Genomic DNA, 20,511 nt, shown 5'->3' with positions numbered 1-20,511 from the left:
TCAAAGCGGTGGATATCATTCTTTGTTTATTGCAAGGTAGCTGCAATCTGTGGTGAGTATGAGGAGCTGGCAGTAAGATAGATACTGGAAATACAATCGCCTAATCTTCTAATGTACCTCCGCGCTTTGATGCAGTTGAAGGTGTTTGCAGGCGGGACAAGGGTTGGACATTACCTCACTCTGAATGCTTTCTGGGGGGAGAAACGAGCGAGTAATTAGCTGATTAGAGGCCCGTCAGAGCAGCTCTGCCTCCAGCCAATCCCAGCTCACAGCGCCATGCAGGGGTAGAGAGGGACGGCTGATGGAGTGAGACACATGCCTCTTTGTGAAGTTAGTGGTAAACACCAGGACAGACGTACAGTAAGTAGCCTGTATGTTGCAGAGTGACATATGCAGGTACAGTTCAAGGAAATAGATGGAGGAATGCGCATGCGAACGTCAGTCATTTAGTCCGTCAAAAAGTGTTTTTAAGTCGATAACATACAAATTGAGCATGTATTAATGTTCACTTTTGCATAGCATAACTTGTGTTGTTCCGTCCAGCCTTTCATGAAAAGAAGAGGAGAACACATGAGTTTGTGAGTGGAAGAGGCTCCGCTGTCCGCGCGCTGACGCACGGCACAGGTGCGCATCCGCCAAAGCTTGACACGTTTGTTTTTTGTTTTTTTTGAGTGAAGCCGTCATGGAAAAATCCAAAAACTTCAGAATTGACGCCCTGCTCGCCGATGAGACCAACCGCGTGAGCCGAGACCTCTCCCCAGGTCTGAGCAGCGACAGCCCCGCAGGCAGCCCGGTCTCCTGCCGCCGCGCGGACACCCCGTCTCCACGGTCCGCACAACTTCAAGGATTAATCCACAAACCGGGTGTTCTAAATCTCCCTCATCCAGGACTTGCTTCAATTTCCGGCATGTATCATGCACCCATGTACCCGTTATCCGCGTTGGGTGCCCAGCACCCCGCGTTCGCATACACCGGCTTCACACAACTAACACAAACCTACCCGGAGCACTTCAAGGCGGCTGCTATGGCGGGATCTCTGCCCCTGGAGCACTGGTTCCGCGCCGGGATCATGATGCCACGACTGCCAGATTACACCAGTAAGTATATATAAACCTATATGTGAGTGATTCCGATGTGTGATACTTCAGGCCTATGCTGACAATATGAAATTATGTTTTATATTTTAAAAAAAAAGCAAGAATATATGATCAAATTAGATTATTGTATAGCTCCAGAATATCCGGACTTGAAAACTCAAAAGCCAAATAAACTGAGAGATAAAAAAGTTTTTTGTTATTTAACTTCTTCAAACACAAACTCACATGTGCGTCACTCTGAATCGTTTTCCGTTATCGGGTTGTACAGCTTTTAATCAGATGGTTTGACTTCTGAAGAGCCGCTCAGGTGTTGTAAACTCATTGAACACAAACACTGATTGTCAAATAAAACCGAGTTGATTTTTGACTAAACTATTTATGTTAAGTTTGAATTATTCATATCAATTTTAGGCTAATATTAATATATGCAATTATTACAGATAAGATCATTATTTATTGTCATACGTTAATAGCTCGTTCTTAGTTTTTGATTGTTTATTTGTTTGTTTGTTGTCTTGTGTCCTTTATAAAAAAAATACTCAATTCGGTATTCAAATGATATCACTTAAGTCTGCTTCGGGTAATTTGTCCTTCTATGCATCAGGGTTTGGGACTTAAAAAATGTCGATGCTGTCTATGAGACACAGAAACAGGCAGTTTACACTTTTGTTTTTTGTATTATTCAAAGGGAAAACGCTTTCTGTCCTTATTCATTTTACTTTGCAATTTATTTTTGTTTTCCAAGCCATGCTTTGTACGCTATTGTATTCAAGGTTGGGCTATGATTTTCATATATTTTGTGGTAATAATAGTCACATCGTCCTGAACAGTACTGGCCTCTGTTGACTGCATATGTGTGTCATATTTTAATTTTGGCCCATTTATTTCTCTATAAACGCCAACGCGATGAAAATAGTCTTTGTGTGACGAAGAAACTATAAACAAACACCTAAAACGTTCTGTAGTTCATCAATAAAATCCCAAAAGCCTTCATTGAATTTTCATTAAGTTAATGGCATGCCTGTGTTTTTATGGCCTCTGCGCCCGCTTCTGCCGTGTCCCCCCGTCAACAATAAACTGGAGTAAAGCTATTATAGTTAATGATGGCGAGAGAGTGCGGGCATATGTGTGCCTGTTCCTAAGTCACCGAAATATATTGAACAGGTACAGTTACTGTGTGTTCCTATGTCCTTGGTATTAAATAAAAAAGACTGCTGGCAGTTATTGGCCAAATATTTAATTTAAGACATTTAAAGGGCAGATATTTCAAAATACATTTTAGTTGAATTATCAAAACAAAAATATTCAGACAATGTGTGTTAAACTTAAAAAATACCCCATGAGTCTCTGATAAATAAATGCAAATAAGTTGTCATAAAATCAACAATAAATTGAAACTATCCATTGAATCTGTCCACTGAGGTGAAGCCACAGTCTGATAGCTTTGCTCTTCCTCCTGCAGCGGGCCCTCAGTCTGGTCTGTTGGGGAAGTGCCGGAGGCCTCGCACCGCCTTCACCAGTCAGCAGCTGCTGGAGCTGGAGAACCAGTTCAAGCTCAACAAATACCTTTCCAGACCCAAACGCTTTGAAGTGGCCACCTCACTCATGCTGACTGAAACACAGGTACAGGAAGAGACGCCAGGCCACTTCACCAGCCATCAGGTTCATCTCATGCTTAAAAAGAATACTTCTCAGAAACAAGAATGAGGCGAGGACTCATCCCATTGAACGTAACAAAGTTTACTGAACTTAAGACAAATATTCTTCTTCAGCTCTCATCCAGTCTCAAAACAGACATTAACAGACTTTAGAAAGAGCTGCCATGGCATTCGAATGACTCCTGTGCGTAACAGGCTTTTGATTCATGTAGTTTTATTTATTATCCATATAACCAGGAAAGCCTAAGTGATTAAGAAATCTCTTTTTCAGCAGTGCCCTGGACGCGATATAAAGCAATAACAGAAAAATAACACAAAATAGGCCACAAAATCATAGTTCAACAGATATTTGATTATAAAATGTCAAATAACATTTACAATACAATCATCTAAAACATTTGTATCCTAAAAAAAAAAAAACCAAGAGCTGTCTGAAAGCATACAAAAATAAAAAATAAGCTGTGTAAAGTGTCACTGTGAATTGTTGAATTAATATACTTTCATTCTTAAAACAGTTATAAGATGTCCCATTATGTACTAATTCAACAAAGAGGAGTTTATTTAAATATTGAGGGCATGACATGACATGCAGAGATGCAGATTGTACGACACATTACTGGAAGTTTTTTTTATTATTATTGTGGCAATATTGTAATGTCTGACCTGAGTTAATTTCTCCAAAAACTGAACAAAGACTTTAATGCATTAGGCTCTCGATGTAAGATTTAATTGATGTTTTGTGTTTCTATTTTTATTAAATATTCCTTCATAATTCTGGTAGGATTGATGAATTATATGATTAGAGTATATAATAAACAGCAACAGTGATATATTACAAGTATGTAGTTTAAAGGTATACGGTGAAGAAGAGTGTGTGTGTGTGTGTGTGTGTGTGTGTGTGTGTGTGTGTGTGTGTGTGTGTGTGTGTGTGTGTGTGTATATATATTCTTATTTATTTATAAATTAACAATGATTTTTGAGTTGTATTTTGCTCTTAAATAAAAAATAATATTTAGGACCATCTTGTGAACACATTTTCTTTGCTCTGTCATCTCTCGGCAGGTCAAGATCTGGTTCCAAAATCGGAGGATGAAGTGGAAACGCAGCCGAAAGGCGAAGGAGCAGGCCTCCGCCTCGACCCAGTCTGAGGCAAAGCAACGCAGCGGAGGAAAAACAGCCACAGACAAATCAAATGAGAGCCGACAAGCTGCGAATCCAGACGACAGGGGGATAGACCTTGATCTGGAGGATGGAGAAGAGGAGGAAGAGGAGGAGGACGAAGAGGAGGAGGAGGAGGAGGAAGAAGAGGAGGACGCCCAGCACGCTTTCCCTGTTGGGATACCGCGAGCCACAGACTTCTTGCAGCGCAGCACCGATGTTGACTACAATCCCCACAGCCCTTTCTCTGATGAGGAACTGGAGGGGGTGCAAGTAGGAGGAGGTGACAGGAAGATCGGGGCAGGACTGTGAACAGACACTCAGGAAACACCAGTTTGGTTTCCAGAGAATCACAGACACATTACACTGGGACATGTCTGTGTTTGAGGTCACTGACAGTTTCCAGACACACACTTTATAAAACCATCTGTGAATAAAACCTTCTCTAAGTACTGTACATTTCGTAGCATGCCAAGAAAAGAAAAAAAGGTTCTCATTTCCTCCCAAAATGTTGCTGTTTTCATGCCAATCACCTTCTGGTCACCTTGTGTTTGCTCCATCCACTGACAGCTGGAGCTCCACCCAGTGAACACACATGACTGAAGGATGCGTACAGTGTATGCGTACAGGATGCACAGAAGCCTAGGCGCAGCCTCCACTGCATCATGAAGACAAACATGAATACAAAACTTAGACAAGCTGTGTGATGTTGGGACTGAAGAAACAACGCAAGCTCAAGAACATCTGCTGCTCCAGATGTTTTGGGGGAAAACACATCGCAGAACATCTCATGTATTACATTTACGTTTGTGCATTTAATGTGTAAATATTGGTGGGATTGTTTTGTTCACGATGATGTTTATGAATTTGTGCGTGTGACTTACGTGTAAATTAACTTAATTTATTTAAATGATTGCAAAGATGAATCGCACATGTATTTATCTGAAACTTGTTTGTGGTGTAACTGTGAAATACAAAAAATAGAGCAAAATAAAAAAAAAAGAACTGAAAAAAAGTCTGCTTTGTTGATCCATATTCCAGATTAGCATATCAATAATGCTAACATGCTTATGTTTAGCAGGTATAATGTTCACCACCTTAGGTTGGCATCTTAACTAGCTGATGGGAATATCAAGTTTTGCAGGTATTTGGTGATAAACCAAATATATTTTTGTCTGATGGAGCTAAATGAAAAGTCAGAGGAAGACCAGAGTCGCTGGGATTCATCCTCTGGGGACCATAAATGTCTTAACAACATTTCATGGCAATCCATCCAATAGATGTGGAGGCATTTCAATCTGGACCAAAGTGGATCGACAGACAGAAAGACATAAAAAAGTAATATTAAGAGAAAACCTGCGACTTGATCAAAAGAAAGGAATACCGCAAAGGTTATCCGACATAACAGAAGGAAAACTCCTTGTGTCCACATCTCCTTCCACTTCTTCCTTTTTCGTTCACCACTGCGCTGCCTCTGGTTCAGCAAAGCAAAGCGAAAGCAATTCTCAGTTCATACTTCAAATTTATTACAAAAGCTCTCAGATATTAATTACTCTGTGGGGTTTACTGATGGCCAAATAATTAAGTTAATGAAGAGGAAGTAAAGCCATCAAAAGCCTGATGGTGATGTCACACAGGCCCATTTTAATTTCCAAGTGCAACAGCATGATGAGTGTGTGTAACTGCAACTGCGACGGGGTGTTTTAATGGCCACCCATGTAAGGGTTGTGATTAAAGAGCAGATTGGAGGACATGCAGTACGGTGTCATTTGGCCCCTTCTCAGACCATATGTCACATGTTTATATAGTGATTAAATGCATTCTTAACTGGCTGGACACACACTCACACCCCTCTGTAATGATTGGGAGTGCATTCAAACACTGATGGGACCTTTAGTGGAGACTAGCGCATGTGTTCTGCTCAAAAACAATAAGAAAGTGTTAAGAGTCTCGATGTTATCATGTCGAGACGTTATTAGACGGCTTCCACTTAAACGTTTGCTGTCAATGAAGCTTTCAGATTCAGGTTTCTCGATTGGGTCCTTAGACATTGATTTCAGCTGGATGGTCACAAAATGAAGAGTAAAAAGTCGATGCACTTTTTAAGAACTGTACGGTATAAAAGGAATCTGAGATACTTTTATTGTTCAGTGTTTAGTTTGATGGCTCTGTTATCTGAGGAGCTGGGCAAATACGATGATGTGCTATCATTTGAGTATAAAATGCTTTTAACTTTAAATGCAAAATCATCCACTTACATTAAAGACTATATGTGTATCACTAACATTTCATTTGTATTTCTGTCTTATCTTTTCCATGCAATCAATATTACGCAGTCCATGAGTGGTAACATATTATTGTCGTTGAATTTGGAGGATCATATTCTGTTTTAATATTGCCACTGCAAATGTGTTTAGTTTACTGAATATTCTATATTGATATCTGTTTCCAAACACAGTGCCATCATAGTATCTATTTTTATAAGGTCTCAAATTTTGTTGGCTGGGAATTTGGCCGACATTTGTGATCGACTATTTAAAAATGACGACCAAATATTGCCATTTTATTAACATGTTATTGCTCTCTACGCTATAGTTTGTGCACGTTCCACACATGTGCTATTACATTTTAGAATCTGTTATATGAATATATGAGTCCACAATTTTGGTTAACTTTTTTTTTTTTTTAGAAACCTCATGTAGAGCTACAGAAGGATGGGAAAATGTAGATCACACAATTAGAAATGCTCTGGGATAACTTCGTTTGTATCTAAACTTTTAGTAATTTAAGTGACAGCACACTTTTAACCAGCCTGGTTAAGGCCGGAAGCAGCAGCATCACTCTGTTCAATTCACCTTATTAACGCTTAACTCAAAGGACTTTAAAGGAGTTTTCATTGAACTTTTTTTCAGACTTGATTTAATGGGGGGTGAATAGAATACATAACAAGCTTGCAGGCTGAACCTCAATCAAACTGCAGCTTTTAATTTGGCTGATGAAAAATCATGCGAATCAATAGGAGCTCATTTAGTTGTGTGACTTGTCAGCTGCATGACAAACAGCATTTGGCCTGTTTTTATGACACAGGCCCCTCAGAACAAAAAATCACAGCTAATTGATAAAGCAGCGCAGCAATATATGGAGGTCATTGATTCCGTTTCTCTTCTAATTTAATCTGAATACACCAGTCATGTTGATTAAAAATTCCCTGCGTAAATTACGTTACTGCTGATAATGCTGTCAGTTTTCTCGACAGCCAGTCCGACTAAAGTGCTGACGGCCTCACCGCCTCTTTCTTTTTTTTAACCAATAATGCATAGTGAAGCCTGTGTCTTTCTATAAAAACGTTTCACCGTCTATTGCATCACTCAGCTCGCCCCTGAGATGTCACCTCGGCCCCTCAAACATAGAGCGGTTACCAGAAACTCGCATTTTCATAGTTACAACAAATAAATCGGCCTCTTTTTCTGCTTTGTTAGATTATAAATCACGGTGCCCTTAAAAATATTTACACCCCGTAGTTTAATCAATCAGCAAAATGTCGGACTCATTACGTAAATATGAACAGATTGTGCGATCTTTTAACGCAATCACACGTATTGGTGCAGGTTTTCCCCGGGCCCTGTCCTGTCACTTAACTAATGTGCGAGTAAAGGAGTGAGTGACGGAGCCCAATAAATCCACATCTGTCCGACTTAAAACGCTGTTCCAAAGCAGGAAAAAGACACCGTTTTTTGCCAATAAAGTTTATTGAAAAGGCGCGGCGTGTATTCATGGGCGTCATTTACTGCTACGGGAAACGTCTGTTACAGGTGTTTTACCAATTATAACGGACGTAGTGATGATGTTCGTGGCCTTTCTTGGTGTCAATGTAACCTTCAAATCTGCTGTTGAGCAAAAATATCTTGTCACGAAAACATTACAACTATAGTCTCTGTTATTTAAATCAATCTTAAATAAAGAATGAACAAAGTCTTTGATTTAAAAAAAAAAAAGTTTTTCATTTGGAGCTTTTTTCATAAACAAGTGCACCAAAGATGAAACAACAAGAGACAAAATATAACATGAACAGAAAAAGACCTTTAAAACAGATAGTAGACCTGTATCAAAAATGGTACCAACACTGCTCTGCACATGCATCTCACACTATATTGTCATTAACGTTTACCATGTGCGGCTGTGGATAAATAATTAATATAAAATATAGAATTGTTGTCTTGCAGTATGAACATGGTCCATGTCTGCCCTCTTGTGGCAAAAAAGAAGACACTTCGCCTAACTTGACTCAAATCTTTAGCAGAGATCAAATATATAAGCATAAGAGCTACATATTCAATGATTGTGCAAGTAATACTTCAGTCAAGGTGACACAATTTGATCTACTGTGTCCTAAAAGCTCTGTGGTTTCTGCAGCTTTTTGGTTTTCATGAAGCTTCCTAAAATATATAGTAAATGATCAAAAACATAATTTTTTTGTTGATGGAGAAAGAAATAAAGGATGCTGCAAAAGGTATAGACCTAGCTATAACTATAGTTTTAGATGTGATATATGTAGAATTAGTATTTTAGTCTTATAGCTCAGCATACAAAGAAATAGGCCTATATTTAATTCGAGTCTCAATTGAACTCAATTGTTCATTCTTACATATCAGAATGTAATTAGAAATAAGCCATAAATGCATTGCAGATACCTCTATGTATTACTATTAGTACTATTATTGTTGTTTTTGCATTACTTCCTGAATATTGTTGTTTTTGGCGGATGAAAATGCGCATTTCCTGCGCCGTGTGGTTCTTTTTGGGTGCGCTTTGTGTGTCAGAAGGGCGGGCCGACCTCAGCAGGGCGGGACTTTAGAGTTTTGAAGCACATGATGAAGCAGTGAAACGCTAGTGAATTTGTCTCTCATCCTCCACAGTGTTACCCTGCAGTTCGCTGGTTAAAAACCGAGTAAAGGCAGAAGAGAAACTCTCTTTACATCCACACAAGACTGCAGACTCGACACCGGGACCGTCAGCATGGCCTCCTCAGAGCTCGGTAAGACTTTCCCTTCAGGTTCAGTTGATTCGCTGCGGTCAATATAAAGTTTTGTTCTGCGACATCAGGATGCTAGCTCGCTGGCTAACATTAGCCAACGTGGTCGTCTTTACCCTGTTTTAAACACATCTGGACTTCTCTTCTGTGAATGTAACAATGCGTGAAGATGTTTGAGTGTCTCTATCTGTCCTTGCAGCACTTTTGAGTGTCTCAGACAAAACTGGACTGGTGGACTTTGCCAAGAGGCTGGTGGATGTCGGACTGTCTCTGGTCGCCTCAGGTGGCACAGCTAAAGCCCTGCGTGATGCTGGGCTGGCTGTCAGGTGGGTGCTGAAGTAGTCTTTGAAATAAAACTTCAATCCAGTGTCGTCGTCTTCTCCCCCCCCCCCCCCCCCCCCCCAATCCCAATTCACTAAATCTTAGCAGCTTCCTGTGGAGGTGTCCTGTCTGACCTGTCTGTCTCTGCTGTGTGTCAGGGATGTGTCTGAGCTGACTGGACATCCAGAGATGCTGGGGGGCAGAGTGAAGACCCTGCACCCCGCTGTCCATGGAGGTATCCTGGCCAGGAAAACCCCCACTGACACCGCAGATATGGAGAAGCTGGGCTACAGCCTCGTCAGGTGAGACAAGCGAAGAAGTCTTAAACATTTTAGAGACACAGAAATTCATATTTTAAAAGCGGTCTCATCATCGTAATGACACGGTGGGTATTTATTTCCAGTCGAGGGGCAAAAAGGTTGAAGAATTCCTTCAAAGAGCGCGCGTCACATGACCTGTGGCAGATCACAAGCTCCTCTGGTTAGACAGACTTGTGCTGTCCCATTAGACGGCACGTGTGATTGATTAGCAGCTGGTTTATTGGTAAGCTGCTGCTGCTCCTGCTGTAATCTTGTCCTGTGACTCTCATTTATCAGGACAAGAAAAAGAAGGGGATGATTAGATCAGAGACTTTTTTGCGGTTTTGTCATTGGAGAATTTACCGAAACACACAAAACATCTGATTGACGCATTGGAAATCTATATTTCTTTGTCTTCCAAAGTTAATGGGGAGTGTTTCAGCTTGTGATGAAAGGTGGAGGTCGAGTGGGTCGTCTGATTTAAGGTGTGTGAGAAGAAGCTCACACGGAGAGCAAGGTTTGTAGTCCAGGAGGTCCTTGACCAGTGTTACTGTGATACAAGAATACTACGTACCATAGAAATATAGACAAAGATGTTCAAAATGTTACTTAAAGGCCCAAAAAAAGCAGGCCCACAGTCTGTTGTTATGCTGCAGATTGTGTCAAAATGTGGCTGGTTTTGCTGAAATGATTTGATTAATCAAAAATGCCAACATTCCTGTTTCAACCTCTTAAATTTGAGGATGTTTTTATATAATTGTAAATGTAATATATTTTGGACAAAAGAAGCATCAGAAGATGTCTGCTTGGGCTTTGGGACATTTTGAGGGCCTAATCATTATTTAATTTTTTTAGATACAGAATATAAAACGATAAATAATCACAAATAGATTAATGCAAATAAATGTTGCTAGATTGTGGGATAGAAAATCCTGCGTTTTTTTTTCCCCCCAAATAAAAGGTTCAAAGTGGATGAAAGCAGCTTTCAGAAATAAACGTGGATTGAATAAATCAAATGAAAATCAGTTAAAGTCACCCTGAATGGAAGTCTTGTTGTTCCTGATATGGAAGTCTTGTGTTAATATAAGTATGTGTGTTGATCTTTGTCATCGTTCTGTGTTTTTCAGAGTGGTCGTGTGCAACCTCTACCCGTTTGTGAAGACCGTCTCCAACCCGAGCGTTGCAGTGGAAGATGCTGTGGAGCAGATCGATATCGGTGAGTTGTGCGCACTTAATAAACTATATACTAACTATAATGCTGTGTCACATTGCATTAATAAAACTCTGATTATTCGCATGGGCTTTAAAAGTTTCTCTTTCTTCCCAGGTGGCGTAACTCTGTTGAGAGCAGCGGCCAAGAATCACACTCGGGTCACCATAGTGTGCGATCCTGCTGACTATTCAGTGGTTGCCAAGGAGATGGAGAGTTCAGGAGACAAAGATACAACCCTGGAAACCCGAAAGACTCTGGCCCTCAAAGTACTGTCTTTCTTTCTTTTCCCCACTAGTTTGCACCCTTAATTTGCACAAGACTAGCATATTCAGGGTGACCGTTTCCTCAAACATCCGTTAACCCCGCCTGTCACTGTCTGGACTTGCTCCAGTCTAATCTCAATTGTGGGAAAGACTGTTTTTGGAATAAGAGGTGAATCTTGTTTTTTTAGCTTATTTACGATATGAGCAGGTCTTGATGATTGCATGATAGTAACCTGTCAGATTCTTACACAACATGAGGAAATGCCAAGAGGGTTCTGGGGCAAAAGTCAGTTAATATAATAACTGTTTATCATATCACTCAGTTTAGATAATTCTCCTTCTTTAAGTCACCATATTGTTTCTCTCTCTGTATTAATTCCTGCCTGTTCATGTTGATGGTGTTTGCTTAGAGGTGAGGGCCAGTGCAAGACAAAGTCCAGAGGAGGCTTCCTATCACAAGTGTTGGAATGTGTGTTTAGGTTACAGAGTTTAACCTGACGACTTGTAGTCTGACTGAGCTGATGGAGTTAAGTAGATCCGTTTTAAGCCCACACGTTGTTTTGCTTTTGGGTGAAATCTAAATAATGCAGGAATAGTGGTCATAAAATACTCATCACCTGTTTTTAAATTATTCTGAGAAATTGTAAATGTGTTTGAGGTTTCTAACTCTTTGGTACACATTAGAAGATGATGATGTAATTATGTGGTGTGTTTTTGATGTTCTTTGCTCTTCAGGCCTTCACACACACAGCGCAGTATGACGAGGCCATCTCGGACTACTTTCGTGGACAGTACAGCCGCGGTGTTTCCCAGCTGCCTCTGCGCTACGGCATGAACCCTCACCAAGCGCCCGCCCAGCTCTACACGCTGCGCCCAGCCCTGCCGCTCCAAGGTAGGCCCGACGTCAACAGGGATGCGAAGATTAATGCTGCTATTTAACATTATATTTTTGTTTATTTTGTACGGAAACTGAAGTGTAAATACGACAATTCGCCGTTTTACAGAAGATTATGCCGGACAACTACTTCAGATAAATTCAGCAGATTATCATTCTCAAAAGGCATATTTAACCCACAAATATTAGAGTGGTATTGATCGTCTCATCCAAGCTTTTTGCCAGAAACCAAATAAGTTTAGAAAACAAATAAAGCAGCAGAGACTGTAATGCCCTGTCAATATCCCTGTCCTCCATGTCAGAGAAGAGTTGATCCAAAAAATATGACCGGAGCAAAGGGAGATAGGGAGGAAAACTATACATTTATACTGAAACATCATTACTTTTGCCTCTTCTCAGTGGTCAACGGTTCCCCCGGCTTCATCAACCTGTGTGACGCTCTGAACGCCTGGCAGCTGGTCAGAGAGTTAAAGAGCGCCCTCGGCATGGCTGCTGCCGCCTCCTTCAAGCACGTCAGCCCTGCTGGTAAGACGAAAGGATGCATGCGGACACACTCTTTGACTTTAAAATGTCGTGCCTTGAATGTGAAAATGACTGTTTTCACGTTTCCTCTGAAGGAGCTGCAGTAGGAGTTCCTCTGACGGAGGAGGAAGCCAAAGTGTGCATGGTGCATGACCTGCTGAAGGATCTCACCCCGCTGGCCACGGCCTACGCCAGGGCGAGAGGTTCAGACCGAATGTCTTCTTTTGGAGACTTCATTGCTGTGTCAGATGTGTGTGACGTTCCCACCGCCAAGATTATATCAAGAGAGGTAAAACTGTGTGTCACTAAATGAATGAAAAGAATGATTTATTTTGAGTTGGAGCAATACTTTGCTGAACCATGATTTAATTTGCTTTGTCTCAGGTGTCTGATGGCATCATTGCTCCTGGGTATGATGAGGAGGCGCTCAAGATCCTCTCCAAAAAGAAGAATGGCAACTACTGTGTGCTTCAAGTGAGATATTTTTTATCATCCTCGGTTTTATATTGGTACATGAGGATGATTACAATTAGAGCTGAGTTAAATTCTCTGGTTTCTTTGTCCAAGATGGACCCAGACTACGAGCCCGATGAGGCTGAGGTGAGAGTGTTGTTCGGTCTCTATCTCAAACAAAAGAGGAATGGAGCTCTTATCAATACGGAGTTCTTCAGCAACGTGGTTTCCGAAGGCTCGGTGAGTCACTGTAGTGCATTTACTTCCTTTTTAATTATTGACATAATCTAAAGACAATTGCTCACCCTTTTTGATCGTTTCTATGTCCCCAAGCTCTCGGAGGAAGCTGTGCGTGACCTCGCTGTGGCCACCATTGCTGTCAAGTACACTCAGTCCAACTCTGTCTGCTACGCTAAAGATGGACAGGTAAGAACAGGCTGATATGAAGAGAGAGAGAGAGAGAGGAATCTGGATGAGCTGTACGTCTTTCTCTCACGTTTTCTCTCCTGTCTGTTTTACAGGTTGTTGGTATTGGCGCCGGTCAACAGTCTCGTATCCACTGCACGCGGCTGGCGGGTGACAAAGCGGATAACTGGTGGCTGAGACACCACCCTCGTGTCCTGAGCATGAAGTTTTGCAGCGGCGTGAAGCGAGCGGAGATGGCCAACGCAATCGACCAGTACGTCAGCGGCACCATTGGAGAGGTGAGGGGGTAACCATGGACAACACATTTAAGATAAAGCAGTAGTTGAGTTCAGTTGTGGGAAAAAAAAAAAAAAAAAAAAAAACAACCTGCAAAGATAATTTTCTCAGTGGCATTTTCGAAGAAAACCCCTCTGGATCATAGTGTTATAAATATGTGACTGTAGTGGTGTTTATGTTTCGCCTGATTGTTTGTGAGCAATACTTTCTTTAAAATTCCGATTTGCCACCAACAAACACAAAAGTTTATTTATTATTAATTTGTTTTATCTAAGCACAAAAAACAATTTAAAAAAAATCTGTTTTGATAATGTTCTGTCGATTTATAATGGAGAATTACATCAATCAAAATATATTTATTTTCCTAAATACAAGTTGTGTTTTGTAGAGGATTTGACACGCACATACTGATTATATTTTGAGCAAACAAAAATCTATTGCTACAGAGCCACAGAGCAGGCGTAGCACGAGTTTGGCTGGTAGCTGATCATCTTTGTTAAATAAACCGATTCTGACCTTTTATTCAGTGAATAGTCAAGTGGTGTAATGCTATATGTCAGTGGCTGCTCATTCTTATCAGCTTAGCTAGCGCACCAAACAAAGCTACAGTAAGTTGGCTATTGCTACATTAGATTTTACTTTATATCTTCACTTGGTTGGATCAGTTTAAATTGTTCCCACAGTGGTCGTCACGTGCACACAAGACTGCTGATGATCAATATCATGTTACGTTGGAGATGTTGAGAATGAATGAAATGTACTGTATTGTGTGTATTTTGTGTTGACAGGGCCCAGACTTGGTAGTTTGGAAGTCAAAGTATGAGGAGGTGCCTGAGCCCCTGTCAGAGACTGAAAAGAAGGACTGGATCAGCTCCCTCAAGGCCGTGGCTGTCAGCTCTGACGCCTTCTTCCCCTTCAGAGATAACATCGATCGTGCCAAGATGGTAAATATAACGCACCTTTTCCCGAAAGCATGGGCTCACACTGTATGCACTTTATTAAAAAAAATGCATGTGAATGGCCTACAGACATCTGCTAAAATCTCATCTTTTGGAAACTCTATTGACTCTTTCCAATCGTCTTTACTAACGTTTCCTCCTCTTGTTTCTGTCTGTAGAGTGGTGTTAAGTACATCGCAGCTCCAGTGGGCTCTGCTGCTGACAAGGTTGTGATTAATGCCTGTAATGAGCAAGGCATCACCCTGGTGCACACCAACCTGCGGCTCTTCCACCACTGAGCACCTCAACACTTTTTGGATCATTAGAGTCAAAACATTCCTACCCTCATCATGCTAAAGTGTAGAGGTCCCACTGTTTCCTAACAAATAAAACAACATTCCTTATGAGATCCTAACATCAAAGAGATGCATTAACTGTTATTGTTCAATCTAAATTTGTGTCAAATAAACTGTAATTGACAGATCATGGTTTTGACTGTTTGTTTTTTTTGTCTTATGTCCGTCTGTACGTCCAATTCTCTTGAATGCGATATCTTGTGAAATAACTTGAGGGAATTTCATCAAATTTTGCACAAGCATCCACTTGGACTTTGGGAGGAGCTTATTACCATTTGGTGGTCAAATGTCACCTAGCCCTCACAAAACTCCCCCTTGCCCATAAATCAAGAATTCATATGCTAATTATGACAATTTCACTCAAATGTCCAATCCAGGATTAAATTATGAAGTGATTACGTTTTTGGCTGATGGACGGATAGAGGTAATCTATCGATAACTTGTAAAATAGTTGAAACTTTTAAAAAGTCAAACTAAATAAAAATCATAGTATAGCACTAATAGGCGATCCGGACCCAGGACCTAAAACAGATTGTATTTTGAGAGAGCGCTTAGTGCAGACAAGTCACAAAAGTTTAAGCTGTTGCAAGTAACTCCACAAATTATCCTTTTAACATTAAGCTGTTTGCAAATTCATGTTCAAATGTTAATATTGCATCTTGTGTACTGCATGGTAACTATAGCCACACTCAAATCTCACCTGCACCTGAGTTTGGGAATTAGTCAGTTGATGGATTTAAGACCTTTAAACTGTTTTAAACTGAATTATTTAATTTAATTAAATAGTTATTTTGTTTGGGTGGCACGTTTCACTGCTCTGACTGGAAGAAAAGATTACCCAATTTGCATTTTACTATGATTTTATGTACTACTATTTTTATGACATTCTATACTCTGACTTATGACAGGAATAGAGCTGAAAGTAGTTTCAATAACCAAAAAGTCCATGCACACTTAGTTTAAAAAAAAAAATATAGTAGTGGCTTTTTTGGGTGACAACTTCACACCCGAATTTAAAGCTGAAGGTCAATTCAGTTAATCTTTCTAAAAAGTACTTCATTTTAAGATGCACAATTTTTAAAAGCTGTAATGTATTTTTTAATCTAGTCCATATTTTAAATTCATGAATTTGAATTATACTTCATCCAGTTCAATTTGAAAACTGACAATGTTGAGATATTTAATTTGACAGTCAGTTGTAAATTACATTAATACAACCGTTTGGCTACTTCAATACATATGGTCCTAAATCATTGCGCAAATTAGACAGTGATGTTCCAGACCTTTGCGTGAGGAAATTCTCTTAAAATGGACCTTGTGAATTTTAATTTGATACCCCTGATCTAAGGAGTTAATGCATCAGTGGGCCCTGACAACTGAATTGACATGGTGTGCGCCAATTGTACACCATGTACTAATCTTCATAACATATGGTTTTTGCAGGCATTACGCAGTGTTGATACAAAGCTTGCAGGATGGAGGTCAATCAAAATATCTTAGTATGAAATCATGTAACATTTCATAATTAAAAAGATAAACTGCACAACCGTAACGTAAACCAGGAAAGTAAACAATTCCTCCACTTTCAGCTGTCACAAATGCAATAAAACCCTCAACACATACTCCCATCGGGAAACGTGTCGGAATACACATATTTGAGTGGCTGAGCAGCATCATGTGATGTGCTTTACAACGCGTGCAATTGGTCGGTGCATTTCCTGTACCTGTAGAAAAGCTGCGCTCCATCAAAACGCAGTAATTCGGAATCATCGATATCAATTTTAGGTCCGCCTATTACTCAGCCCTGGTCAGACCCCACTCTTCTTCCCCTCAGACAAATAAGGAAACCAAAATATCAGTAAAAAGTTTTATTAAAAGTAGGTACAAGCAGAAAGCACTTAAGATGCAAAATCTACTCTTCCGCACACCTAGAACCTAGTTTTTTAAATGGACCTGGGCCGTCGGCCAGAGAGCTTTTGCCGCCGGGGCCGTCGGCCAGGGAGCTGTTGCCGCCGGGGCCGTCGGCCAGGGAGCTGTTGCCGCCGGGGCCGTCGGCCAGGGAGCTGTTGCCGCCGGGGCCGTCGGCCAGGGAGCTGTTGCCGCCGGGGCCGTCGGCCAGGGAGCTGTTGCCGCCGGCCAGGGAGCTGTTGCCGCCGGCGCCGCCGGCCAGGGAGCTGTTGCCGCCGGGGCCGCCGGCCAGGGAGCTGTTGCCGCCGGGGCCGCCGGCCAGGGAGCTGTTGCCGCCGGGGCCGTCGGCCAGGGAGCTGTTGCCGCCGGCCAGGGAGCCGGGGCCGTCGGCCAGGGAGCCGTTGCCGTCGGCCAGGGAGCCGTTGCCGCCGGGGCCGTCGGCCAGGGAGCCGTTGCCGCCGGGGCCGTCGGCCAGGGAGCCGTTGCCGCCGGGGCCGTCGGCCAGGGAGCCGTTGCCGCCGGGGCCGTCGGCCAGGGAGCCGTTGCCGCCGGGGCCGTCGGCCAGGGAGCTGTTGCCGCCGGCCAGGGAGCTGTTGCCGCCGTCGGCCAGGGAGCTGTTGCCGCCGGGGCCGTCGGCCAGGGAGCTGTTGCCGCCGGGGCCGTCGGCCAGGGAGCTGTTGCCGCCGGGGCCGTCGGCCAGGGAGCTGTTGCCGCCGGGGCCGTCGGCCAGGGAGCTGTTGCCGCCGGGGCCGTCGGCCAGGGAGCTGTTGCCGCCAGGGGCCGTCGGCCAGGGAGCTGTTGCCGCCGGCCAGGGAGCTGTTGCCGCCGGCGCCGTCGGCCAGGGAGCTGTTGCCGCCGGGGCCGCCGGCCAGGGAGCTGTTGCCGCCGGCGCCGTCGGCCAGGGAGCTGTTGCCGCCGGGGCCGTCGGCCAGGGAGCTGTTGCCGCCGGGGCCGCCGGCCAGGGAGCTGTTGCCGCCGTCTGCCAGGGAGCTGTTGCCGCCGTCTGCCAGGGAGCTGTTGCCGCCGTCTGCCAGGGAGCTGTTGCCGCCGGCGCCGTCGGCCAGGGAGCTGTTGCCGCCGTCGGCCAGGGAGCTGTTGCCGCCGGCGGCCAGGGAGCTGTTGCCGCCGGCGGCCAGGGAGCTGTTGCCGCCGGCGGCCAGGGAAAGGTTGGTGCTTTCAACAACTTCCAGGTGGACAGCTGTTGTCTCAACATTCACTTCATTGATTTCCAGTTGCACTGAAATAAAGACATTAGATGAATACAAAATTAAAATCTAAAAGAGTCTGAGTCATGTTCAGCTTCTATAGACTTTTACAGCGATGTGAGAATTCTGTGTTCCTAGACTTAAAGCAAACCCTTGCTCTTAATCTTGGGCCCCAAAGATCTAAAATAATAATTTATAATGTTTTACAAAACAGTATTGAACTCTTATGTGTCCGATGATAAATACGCAGCAACTGTATATCTGAAATATTATCGTAAATGTAGCTTACACATTTTGTGGCAAACAAACACCGAAAGCCAGACAAAGCATTAATAAAAACTTAACCAACCACATTATGACACCAAGAACCTGAGCTGTACACAAACTTGCATTTTCCCCAATAGGGTTAAGCAGAACCTGCTCACCTCTTTTATACTCTCGCAGAGACAAGGACTCATGTGAATGTTGAAGTGTAAGGGTCTTCTTTATGGAGACATCGTTGGGAGGCAGCTCTATAGTACAAAAGAAATTTAGTTTCAGGAAGAAGCTCAGGAAACCTCAAATAATCACAACTATTCTTACCTCTCAGTCTCCTCTGTAGCCCATTACTGCTGCTTTCAGCTGAGCCACCAACAGGCAAACAAGAGCCTATGGACACAGTAGTTGCCGTTAATCAAATGGTTTTGCCGTTTGATGGCACATAAGACAAACATGTCACTGCTAAATGGCATTTAAGGAATTAAGTAATTAACATCACTAACTTCTGCAATACTCAACTACCAATTTCTTAAATACAAACTTCAAACAGAATGAATATAAATACCTTTGGTAAGCCAGACAGTCAGCACACAAACAACCAAGGCCCCAAAAGCTCCCATAGCTTCAGTCACCAACAGAACATGTTGTCTGTTCCACATGGCAGGTTAAATAACCCCATTGTGCCACCTGCACAGCTGTTGCTGATCAGCTCTAATTGGCTCTCTCTCTTCAGAGAGTCAGTGCTAGTTGAGATTCAGCCCTTTCCTGTGAAACATGTCATACAATCTATCAGATCAAAACTCTGAGAATGTTGTATTCATGAATTGTATGACTGGTTTTTGATGTATGTTAAGGAGCAATCATCATTTTAAATACAATATCACATGAGGTCCAATCACTGACAATGCTCCATAAATGGGGAAAATGGAAGATTTCAAAGATACGGTCCCTCCTTTTCAGACAACTAGTAGCAATGAAGGTTGTATTTGGGAGGATAACTACAAAAGCTAAACAACTTCCAACTCAATATACACTAAAGATTTTTTACAAAAGGAAAAGTCTGGCCAAAACCAATTTATTTTGCAATAAAGAGTCATAGTATAATATGTCAAAAAAAGTTATTTAAAAGTCATAGTTTAGGATGTCAAAAACGTCATAAAATACGTCATAATATAGTAAATAAAAAAATATCATGAAAGTAACATATATAATGTTTGTATATAAAGTCTGGTCAAAACAATTTATTTTGCAATAAAAAGTCACAATATTGCATGTCCAAAAAAAGCCACGAAAACCATAAAATAGTCTTTAAAAAAGAAAATAATCACAGATAAAGTCCCTGCACACAAAGTTCTCTTATTTTAAGATGACAAGAATATAATGTTGTGGCTTTTTTGATCGACATCACTTCACACCTGAATTAACTGAATTTCAAGCTGCAGGACAATTCAGTTCAGTTCATTTTTCTAAAATGAAGTACTTTATTTTAAGATGAAGATGAAGATAATGTATTCATTATTAGAGTATGTATTATTTATAATTCATCCAGTTCAATTTGAAATCTGACAATAAATATTGTTTGGATATTATTAAATTGAACTTTCTATATTTTAAATGACAGTCGTTGATTACATACAGACATTAATACAACTTTTAGGCTAATTCAATATATATGGGACTAAATCATAGCGCAAATTAGACATTATTGTGATGTTCCGGACCTTTGCATGAGGAAATTCTCTCTAACTGGACCTTGTTGAATTTTAATTAAATACCCCTGGTATATATGTTGAAAAAAAGTAATAGTATAGTAAAAGTAAAATAAACATAGTATATGTCTCAAAAGTAAAAAAAAGTCATACTATTGTACAGGGGTCACTAATAGGCGGAAGTCATACATGCATTTAGCGGCATGTCGAAAAAAGTCATAGCATATAGTATATCGTAAAAAAAACATAGTATGTCGAAAAAAGTAATAGTATAGTAGGTCAAGAAAAGTAAAAAAACAACATAGTAATGTCGAAAAAGTCATATTAAAGTATGTCGATAAAAGTCATAAAGTCATACTATAGTATGCCAAACTTTGTACCTAAACACCAGCATAATAGCATTGTCTCTTGTGAGCTTGTCAGCTTCCATATAACGGCATATAATTTAGCTCAAAGCAATGCCTCACAGTCTGGTTAAACACAGTTTAATGATAGTATTTAAAATGCATAAAATCTAAATTACT

At 41.6% G+C, this 20,511-nt stretch overlaps 2 protein-coding genes and 1 long non-coding RNA gene across 4 annotated transcripts; 2 read left to right on the top strand and 1 right to left on the bottom strand.

Moving 5' to 3' along the window:
- Nucleotides 1–324: 324 nt before the first annotated feature.
- On the top strand, nucleotides 325–4,896 carry mnx2b (motor neuron and pancreas homeobox 2b). 2 transcript variants are annotated; one of them, XM_068730673.1, is made up of 4 exons: nucleotides 325–360; nucleotides 678–1,097; nucleotides 2,560–2,720; nucleotides 3,818–4,896. In XM_068730673.1, exons 2-4 carry the CDS (start codon nucleotides 683–685, stop codon nucleotides 4,223–4,225), a joined length of 984 nt encoding a protein of 327 aa, XP_068586774.1. In that variant the 5' UTR covers nucleotides 325–360; nucleotides 678–682; the 3' UTR covers nucleotides 4,226–4,896. The 2 variants fall into 2 exon arrangements, with proteins under 2 accessions (XP_068586774.1, XP_068586773.1); XM_068730672.1 differs by having other exon boundaries at nucleotides 351–1,097.
- Nucleotides 4,897–8,776: 3,880 nt separating this feature from the next.
- atic (5-aminoimidazole-4-carboxamide ribonucleotide formyltransferase/IMP cyclohydrolase) lies at nucleotides 8,777–15,035 on the top strand. The gene is made up of 14 exons (XM_068731094.1): nucleotides 8,777–8,948; nucleotides 9,145–9,271; nucleotides 9,425–9,568; nucleotides 10,693–10,781; nucleotides 10,893–11,044; nucleotides 11,777–11,933; nucleotides 12,336–12,461; nucleotides 12,554–12,747; nucleotides 12,843–12,932; nucleotides 13,026–13,151; nucleotides 13,245–13,337; nucleotides 13,433–13,615; nucleotides 14,402–14,557; nucleotides 14,731–15,035. Exons 1-14 carry the CDS (start codon nucleotides 8,930–8,932, stop codon nucleotides 14,848–14,850), a joined length of 1,776 nt encoding a protein of 591 aa, XP_068587195.1. The 5' UTR covers nucleotides 8,777–8,929; the 3' UTR covers nucleotides 14,851–15,035.
- Nucleotides 15,036–17,968: 2,933 nt separating this feature from the next.
- Nucleotides 17,969–18,928, bottom strand: LOC137887312 (uncharacterized). The gene is made up of 4 exons (XR_011105048.1): nucleotides 18,844–18,928; nucleotides 18,603–18,668; nucleotides 18,446–18,532; nucleotides 17,969–18,052 (listed from the first exon to the last, which is right to left on the bottom strand). It is a non-coding gene; the product is annotated as an uncharacterized lncRNA (long non-coding RNA).
- Between the last annotated feature and the right edge of the window lie 1,583 nt (nucleotides 18,929–20,511).

Source organism: Cebidichthys violaceus, unplaced genomic scaffold (assembly GCF_023349555.1).
Source record: "Cebidichthys violaceus isolate CVI_PGR_0920_01 unplaced genomic scaffold, fCebVio1.0.p SCAF_5, whole genome shotgun sequence".
Taxonomy (NCBI): Eukaryota; Metazoa; Chordata; class Actinopteri; order Perciformes; family Stichaeidae; genus Cebidichthys; species Cebidichthys violaceus.
The sequence above is the reverse complement of the archived record's forward strand: the minus strand, read 5'-3'. Positions and strand labels throughout refer to the sequence as shown.